This window comes from Mastomys coucha, unplaced genomic scaffold (genome assembly GCF_008632895.1).
Source record: "Mastomys coucha isolate ucsf_1 unplaced genomic scaffold, UCSF_Mcou_1 pScaffold14, whole genome shotgun sequence".
NCBI lineage: Eukaryota > Metazoa > Chordata > Mammalia > Rodentia > Muridae > Mastomys > Mastomys coucha.
This window is the reverse complement of record NW_022196896.1, coordinates 34391718-34400934: the sequence shown is the minus strand read 5'-3', so window position 1 is coordinate 34400934 and position 9217 is coordinate 34391718. Positions and strand designations below refer to the sequence as shown.

The window sequence follows — 9217 nt, the reverse complement described above, 5'->3', positions numbered from 1 at the left end:
ACTATGTAGACTAGGCTGGCCTTGAACTCAAATCTGCCTGTCTCTGCTTCCCAAGTGCTAGGATTAAAGGCATGCGTTATCACTGCCTGGCAAGACAAGTTTTTAAAATCATTTAATTTGGGAAGTTAAATATATGTTTGGCAGTTAAGCTCATTAGCTTTGAATCCTAGTTATACCACCTGCTGTGACAGCTGGATCAATCTGATTGGCATAGCCGCACCTCCCTTCTAGGGTGGTTCTTTACATGAATTTGGTAAGGTTAACTTTAAGTTGACTTCTGGCATACCCCAGGAGTTAATTATGGCCCCTGTCATTAACTGCAAAGCAAGCTAGCAATTCGGTGATAGTTGGAAAGCAGGAGGATACCCCAGAAAAGTTCAGCTTGAATCTAATCAATTAATTTTAGAGTCAGGCATTGTAACAGTTGAATTACCAAAGTCGCAAAGCTAGAACCTGTTCACATCATTTTGGATTACTCTTCGCTTCATGTGGCCCCACTTTTAAAACAACCGAATTTTAAAAAGCAGCCGAGTTTTGACTCAAAAGATCCTCTACCGTACAGTGTGTTCAGTCGTTACAGGGTAGAAGAGAATATTTTTCGTTCACAAGATGGTACCCAAGCCAGAGGATAAAACACGATCTCACAAAAAATCGAAGCAGTTCCTCAAACCCACTAAGCTTCGAAACTGGGAGAGCCAACTGACCGGGGAGGCCGGCGCTTTGCAGCACGACAGGGGCGGTGCAGTACGGTGCGCGGCAGTGCGACAGGGGCGGGGCGGAGCCGTAAAGCAGCGCAGAACTTTCCCCGCCGCCAGGGCGCCCTTGAAAGGACCGTGGGTCATGGCTGGCACGGCGCGCGGCTGCGGGACCAGCCTGGACCTGCTGCGATCCTTGCCGAGAGTGAGCCTGGCCAACCTGAAGCCCAGTCTTAACTCCAGAAAACGGGTAAACGCTTGGCGGCGGTGCGGGGAGTGTAGGGGCCGCGGCCTGCTGGCGGCGGACGGGTGTGGGCGCCTGGCCTCCTTCCGCGTGCGCTCGGTGTTAAAGTGTAAAGATGCTAAGCAGGCGGAGGGGCACGCAGTCGGGAACTGCAGAATGATTCATCCAAAATTGCGTTTAAACTGAGTTGATTAGCAAGTGCCTAATCGTTATAGAAATTCTAATGGTTTTTCTACACTTCAGCTGTCCAGTGTGCAACCCAGGGTGCAACTAGAAAAGCTGTAGTCGGTCGGCTCTTACTGTAACTCAATATACTGCTTTTGGGGGTTGACAAAGTAAATTAAGGGAAAGAGATTACGGAGTTAGAGAACACCGAAAGACTGCCTGACTCTATCCAGTTGTAACTAGCCAACTATTTATGTTATGGTGCAGCCATACCCAGTTCTCTTAGGCCCAGGTTAAAGGGGGGAGGGACGGAGGGCTTTGAAAGACAGGTCACAGTTACTTCGTTTCTGTGGAATTTACAGCTACGTGAGGAACTTTACCGAAACAGTTACTCATTTCACAACAGCTTTACAATTCTGTGGAGGGGGACAAGTTGCCAGGAGCTTATCTTTTAGGAATTTAGGAAATTAGAATGCGTCCCTAACAAAAATTGGAGTTTTCCTTAGCTGTGCATGATATAATTACATATTTACGATTAATTTAAAAATATAATTTTTAATATCACTCAAGCCTCGTTTTGGCTCTTTAGTCCTAGGATTTTCTTTTTCCTGTTTCTACTGAAGACAGAATTTAGGCCCATAGCCTGTTTGTTCAAGGACACTATACCACTGAGCTGTAACCCCAAACCCTTTAGTGCTTTTTAAATTCGTTATTCAGAGACTGAGTCTTAGTAAATTGGGGGTTGCTGGCTTTGACCTTTTTTGGTAGCTCAGGCAGGCCTTGAACTTTGAATCCTCCCGCCTCAACCTACCAGATCACTACAGGGAACCTAGCTTATTGTAGAGCATGTTATTCCTGTTGGGTTCCAGCCCATCCTTAGAACTTTGCCTGTATTTCACCTTGCATTTTGGTTACTAGGACTAACTACATTCTGAGAGAACTGTGTTAGTGGAGTGTAAAGATGAGCAAGTTGCTAGAGCAGAGCTTGACACACAGTACTTAGTTCTGGTTCAATGATAAAGGGCAATAATATGGAATATGCTATGAGGTGAAACACAGTTTTCAGAAATGTATCTAAAGATCTTAAAATTTACTTTTTCTTGTAGGAAAGACGTCCAAGAGATCGGAGAAGAGGTAGGAAGTGTGGCAGAGGCCATAAAGGAGAAAGGCAGAGAGGAACCCGGCCGAGACTGGGCTTTGAGGGAGGGCAGACTCCATTTTACATCCGAATCCCAAAATATGGTTTTAATGAAGGACATAGGTAAGGTTTTTCTTTTGAAGTACAACTCCTAATTTCCACTAAGAGTTACACAAGTAATTTGGTAGAAACTTATGTTTATTTAGTACTGTTCCTTTGAATAATTTTTAGTAATGCAATTTAATCTATATTGTGTGTGTCATTGTGTGTATACGCTCCCAGAAAAGCATAGATGTTCTCCTTAGACCAACAAAATGATGAGTATACTGCTTACTGTCATAATTCCTTAGGCGGTGAGCAATTTAAAAATGTCTATGTATCTTTCCATATGTATATATATTTTTTAAAAGGTAAATGTATCTTGCCATATATGTTTTTAAGTTCCATATATATTACTGTTTAGAGAGGTAAATTGCTTTTAGTGGACCAAAGGAACCACTGATGTTTTATTATGTGTTTGTATTGTGCTTATAAATTTAATTTAGACCATCAGAAATTATGAAGGAACACAGGAAAATGTGTTGATTTGAAGAGGCTAGAGGACGGTTGCTTGGTGTTTTCTAATTATTACATCCCTGGTTTGCAGTTTCAGGCGCCAGTACCATCCTTTGAGTCTCAGGAGACTACAGTATCTCATTGATTTAGGTCGAGTTGATCCAACTCAACCTATTGACTTAACCCAGCTTGTGAATGGGAGAGGCGTGACCATCCAGCCACGTAAAAGGGATTATGGGGTCCAGCTGGTTGAAGAGGTAACTCTAGGTTGGAGTGTTGTTTTTGTTGTTTGGTACAATATATTTGCCATACTCAATAGTCCCTTCTCACTGTCTACACATACCACATAGATGCTTCACTGTGGACATCACCACACTATAGAGACACTATTTCCTTCTTTTCATACAGCCCTCAAATAAATATTAATTTATAAGTTAGGCATAGTGGGAGGTTAGAAATGAATTGCTATAGTTCTTAGTAACCTTAAGTTATGACTCTTTATTAAATGGAGAACTTCCATCTCTCCACTTCAGGTACACACTTTATGGTTCCTCTTTGTCATATCGGAACTGTCAGCATCACTGCTCTCATACACTGGGGCCTTCATTCAGTAAGATAAGGAATAACTGCATAAAGTCTGAAATGATATAATAAGGTCAGACTCATGTCTGGGAAGGATTGGCCAGGCAATTGTGCTACTCTACACAATTTTTTTTTTTTTTTTTTTTTTTTTTTTTTTTTTTTTTTTTTTTTTTTTTGGTTTTTTGAGACAGGGTTTCTCTGTGTAGCCCTGGCTGTCCTGGAACTCACTCTGTAGACCAGGCTGGCCTCGAACTCAGAAATCTGCCTGCCTCTGCCTCCTAAGTACTGGGATTAAAGGCATGTGCCACCACTACCCGGCTACTCCACACAATTTAAAACTTAAAAAGTGCTGGAGATGCACTTCCAGTCTGTACAGGGTCTCAGTTTGATTCCTAGCTCATAAAGACTTATTGGGTTGTGGATGGCCACCAACCAGTACCTAAAACTGTGGAAGGTGAATCTGAGGGACTACTTAATCAACACCCCCTTGGGGACTGGAGAGATAAATGAGTGGTTAAGGACACTGGCTGTTCATCCAGAGGACCTGGGTTCAAGTCTTAGTATCCATATGGTACTCAACACAGTAACTGCAGTTCCACAAGATCTTCCATCCTTTTCTGGCCTGCATGGAAACTGCATACACATGGTGCACAGACATTCATGCAGACAAAACACATACACATAGACTAAATAAAAATAAAATTAAAACAAACAAACCCAAAATACTAGTTCATTCTAGCTGTGGTTTTAGAAGGCTGACATACTCTGTAGATTTGTATAGCTGTTTCCCTCTTTTTTTTTTTTTTTTTTTTTTTGTTCACCTGTCAGGAAATTCAATTAAATTTAAAAGAACTTTTTTGGATTTCTTTATGTATATAAGGGTTTTGTCTATATGTTTATGTGCACCATATGTACCCATAGAGCTAAAAAGAGGACATTAGAGCCCCTGGAACTGGAGTTATGGATAGTTGTGAGCCACTGTGTGGGTGATGGAAACCAAACACCAACCTCCCCACCTCCTAAGCAGCAAGAGCTCTTAACCTCTAAGTCCTCTCTCAGCCTCAAGGAAGATCTTTCTGGAATTATTTTTGTTGTTTGAGGCAGGGTAGCTCTGGCAGGCTGTTTTGGAACTGATGGTATAGACCTGGTTGACTCCTGCCTTTTCCTGTTGACAAGCATGTGCCACTCCATCCATCTGGACCGTTGCAAGCTGGCAGGAGCTGGCTATGAGCTCAGGTGCAGCCTGTGGCCCTGTTCCCTCTCTTAGCAGCACACTCTGAGTCTTCCTTTTCCTACCAAAGCATTTTCTTTTTATGTTTTTATTTTGTGTGTGTGAGTGTTTTGCCTGCATGTATGTCAGTGTACCATGTGTGTGCCTGATGTATGTCTGTGTACCATGTGTGTGCCTGATGTATGTCTGTGTACCATGTGTGTGCCTGATGTATGTCTGTGTACCATGTGTGTGCCTGATGTATGTCTGTGTACCATGTGTGTGCCTGATGTATGTCTGTGTACCATGTGTGTGCCTGATGTATGTCTGTGTACCATGTGTGTGCCTGCATGCATGTCTGTGTACCATGTGTGTGCCTGATGTCAGTGAAGCTTTGCATCCCCTAAGACTGAAGTTAGAGATGGTTGTGAGCCACCATTTGGGTGCTGAGAATAAAACTCTGGCCCTCTAAAAGAGCAGCCTGTGCCATTAACTGCTGAGCCATCTCTCCAGCCTCCCAAATAATTTTTCTTCCTATCTGGTCCAGAACTGCACTTCTGCTTCTTTGTCTCCCTCACTATCACCTAAGCCTTGCACAGGTGGCACTTGGTTATAGTTTCAGCGATGTCAGTCTTAGTGCTGAAAGCTACTTAATATTTACAGAATGAATGAAATCCTTCTTCAGCTTCAGTAAAAACTTCTGTTATATTGCCGGGTGGTGGCGCACGCCTTTAATCCCAGCACTTGGGAGGCAGAGGCAGGTGGATTTCTGAGGTCGAGGCCAGCCTGGTCTACAGAGTGAGTTCCAGGACAGCCAGGGCTACACAGAGAAACCCTGTCTCAAAAAACCAAAAAAAAAAAAAAAAAAAAAAAAAAAAAACTTCTGTTATATGAATTCAACAACAGTTCATAAGCAAATTAAGTACATAGCTAAATAGGTAACTTAGTGTCCACTAGAGGGAAGCATATGTCCATGGAAGAACCTTTCAAATTTCCCTGAGACTGTGATAAGAGTTTCCCCGGTACTTGTGGTAGATCACACCTGTGATCCCAGTACTTGAGAAACCACTGCAGGAGTGTTGCTGGATGTTTAAGGCTACCCTGAGCTACATAGTGAGTTCTAGGCTAGCCTTGGACTCACTTAAAACCCTTTTCTAAAACAAAAGATAACAAAACAAACCTAGTCAAATCACAGACAGAGGAGTTTATTTATGAAAGCAATACCAAAGATCTGATTGAGTCTCAATATTTTTCTTTGGATGTGTAAAGAAAAAGATATATTTCCACTTCATAGAAAAATCCATGACTTTGGCAGTATTTAAGTTGCATGTCTCAATACACTTCAGTTATGTGTGTATTATGCTATCAGACATTATCCAGAAAATTATACCGTAGGGCAATGGTTGAATAAATGTACACACAAATTTATATCTTGTCCATTGTCTTTCCTGAATTTGCAAGTAAATAGTGGATAATAAATGCTGTGATTAGTAAGCACAGAATTATTTGGGACTATGTATTCTCAAGGAAAATAAATGAGACGTGATTTGTAGACATTCCTTAAAGTGCAGTTTATAATACTTAAAGTACTGAAACTGAGCCAGAATAATGAGATGTTAAGTAGCCTACAGAGTAGTAATTGAAAAAAAAAAAGAACAAAAAACACATTAATAATCAAGTCCCTAGTTTTGAATTGAAAGTCTATTGATTATAAATGTACACCATTATCAAATATAAAATTAAGAAACTACATCCTATAGTTAATACATGAAATATTTATAATGAAAGGAATCAGATTGGGAACTAGTTTCACCCATACTAAAATGGCAAAAGCAATCTGTTCTGAAGTTAGAGAAAAATGAGCATATCCTGAGTGACATGACTTTAAGAAGCCCATTGCTTCATCTCTAGTCTTAAACATGCTAGGGAAAAAGATGCCTCTCCATCTTAGAGAGGATAATAAAGTCGGCAGTGAATACAAAGTGGATTTCCTCTTTTCCTAAGGACAGCCAGCCCTTCAGTACTGTCAGGTATCCTGCTTTCCAGGCTGCTCCAGACCTGGGCTCTACATCTCTTTCTGCTTACTTAGGGAGAAGGAAGAGTTGTTTTTTATTTTATTAAAACATTAAAAATGTTTTATGTATACATATATTTTACCTACATATATGTCTGTGCGCCCCGAATGTGCCTAGTACCTGGAGAGGTCAGAATGCATTGGCACTGGGTCCCCTGGAACTGGAGTTACATATGGTTGTGAGCCACCATGTGAGTGCTAGAAAGTAAATCTGGATCCTCTGGAAGAGCAGCTAGTACTCTTTAACTGCCGAACCATCTCCCCAGTCTCAGGAAGATTTGTTTTTAGTCTATATAATGCAGCATAATCTTGTGGGTAAGAATAGAAATGGGCTGGTAAAATGGCTTCATGGGTAAAGGGCCACTTGACCTAGAGACGCATGCTTAATGCCTGGGATCCATGTACAGGTGAAAAGGGAAAGCCACAAAACTGTCTGCTCTGACTTGAAAATGCATGGTGCATGCTGTGATCAGACACCCCCTATACACACAAAACACATTTTTTGAAAGAACCCATATGGTGCTAGGGAGAAGGAAAGACCTTAGGGTTTCTGTCTCACCCATGTCCCTCATTGTCCCCATCTGAGTTCGGTATAGTAATAATCCTGGTTTAGGACTGCTAGGATTAAATGGTTTACTACTGACAGTGTATGGGGGACAGATGCCACTGTCCTTGTCATTCCTACCTGCTGGGCTTGAGAATGCGTGAAGATAGTCACAGGTACTTTGGAGGTGGAAGCTCAGCTGAAAACAGACACTTGGCACTGATTTGCTTTCAGCTAAGCTATTTACTAACAGGCTTTTTTTTTTTTTTTAACATGACAGGGTGCTGATACTTTTCAAGCAAAAGTTAATATTGAGGTGCAGTTGGCTTCAGAATTAGCCATTGCTGCAATTGAAAAAAATGGCGGTGTTGTTACTACAGCCTTCTATGACCCAATAAGTCTAGGTAAGTATTCTCTGGTCCGTTTTCTTCTCTCTCTACCTCATATTGCCCACTGTGCTTGTTGGCCAGTGCTTTAGTGCTTTGGCAGTGTTCATAGCTGCCTTTTTGTGCCCCAGTGAACACTGCACTCAAATGGACATAACTCCATGGAGACATAAATAAAACTAAGCAAACAGAAAAATATAAACATTTTCAGAGGACATTCGCTTAAATGTTTTTTCACTTTCTTCCCTCTATTTTTTTTTAATCTTTTTTCTAAACTATTAAGAACGACTTTTTTCCAAGCTAACTAGATAGTTGAGTAGGAAGAGCCCATGTTGTGCAAGCCTGACCTGAGTTTGAGCCCATGGTGGAAGGAGAGCCAACTCCTGGCAGTTGTTCTCAGATCTCCTCAAATGTATCATAGCACATGGGAAAGTCCCTTCCTGAGAATAATAAGAAAATGAAAAAAATTAAAAGAATTGTTTCCATTTTGCTCAGTTAAGCCTGTTCAACTATAAAGTTCTTGGAATTTAGTTCTTATCTTAGGAAATTTAAAAATTAACTAAAATGTATAACATTTATTATCTATAGAGCCAATATTTATATATCTTTCTAAAAAAATCTTTTTAGAAATTCTGTGCAAACCTGTTCCATTCTTTCTGCGGGGACAACCCATTCCAAAAAGAATGCTTCCACCCGAGGCGCTGGTGCCCTATTACACCGATGCAAAAAACCGGGGGTACCTGGCTGACCCTGCCAAGTTTCCTGAAGCCAGACTCGAACTCGCCATGAAGTATGGCTACGTTCTCCCCGATATCACGAAAGATGAATTCTTCAGAATGCTCAGCACTCGGAAGGACCCGAGGCAGATTTTCTTTGGTCTTGCTCCTGGCTGGGTAGTAAGCATGGCAGATAAGAAAATTCTAAAACCTACAGATGAGAATCTTCTCAAGTACTACAGCTCCTGAACTGCCTTCTACCAAGCCAGACTGTGAGCCAGACAGCCGGACGGACGGGCTGCACGTGGGTTCTTGTGGGTCTTAAAGCCTGGGGTGTTACCAGCCTTCATTGGTCAGGTCTCTCGTTCTTTTTCCATCTTAAATAACAGGCAGCAAAAGCTGCTTGGAGGGACTGAGCCTTTGAGAGTATGTGTTTGAAAAATCCAAACAGTGGCAGTCTTTAGAAAGGTGATTAAAAAGAAAAAACCTACTTAAAATCACCTTTCTGGGCTGGTGAGATGGCTCAGCGGGTAAGAGCACCGACTGCTCTTCCAAAGGTCGTGAGTTCAAATCCCAGCAACCACATGGTGGCTCACAACCACCCGTAATGAAATCTGATGCCCTCTTCTGGTGTATCTGAAGACAGCTACAGTGTACTCATTTATAATAATAATAATAAATAAATCTTTAAAAAAAAATCACCTTTCTTTTGAGGGGTGGGGAGACATTGTATTTTGATACATGGTTTCTCTGTGTAGCCCTGGCTGTCCTGGAACTTGCTCTGTAGACCAGGTTGGCTTTGAACTCACAGTTCTGCCTATTTCTGCTGGGATTAAAGGCATGTACCACCACTGCTCAGCCTGACTTTAAGTAGTTTAAAACATTTCTTTACTGTCCATCTTTTCATG

The 9217-nt window shown here is 41.5% G+C and overlaps 1 protein-coding gene across 1 annotated transcript; it reads left to right on the top strand.

Moving 5' to 3' along the window:
• The first annotated feature begins 761 nt into the window (after positions 1-761).
• On the top strand, positions 762-8736 carry Mrpl15 (mitochondrial ribosomal protein L15). Its single transcript, XM_031366746.1, has 5 exons — positions 762-945; positions 2211-2365; positions 2889-3054; positions 7488-7611; positions 8221-8736. Exons 1-5 carry the CDS (start codon positions 841-843, stop codon positions 8556-8558), a joined length of 888 nt encoding a protein of 295 aa, XP_031222606.1. The 5' UTR covers positions 762-840; the 3' UTR covers positions 8559-8736.
• Positions 8737-9217: the final 481 nt, after the last annotated feature.

Excerpts from the sequence above, each read along its gene's own strand:
- Mrpl15 (XM_031366746.1), top strand. The coding sequence starts at position 841 with ATGGCTGGCACGGCGCGCGGCTGCGGGACCAGCCTGGACCTGCTGCGA. Across the intron at positions 946-2,210 it reads GTCTTAACTCCAGAAAACGG|GAAAGACGTCCAAGAGATCG; the intron begins GTAAACGCTTGG and ends TTTTTCTTGTAG. Across the intron at positions 2,366-2,888 it reads GGTTTTAATGAAGGACATAG|TTTCAGGCGCCAGTACCATC; the intron begins GTAAGGTTTTTC and ends CCTGGTTTGCAG.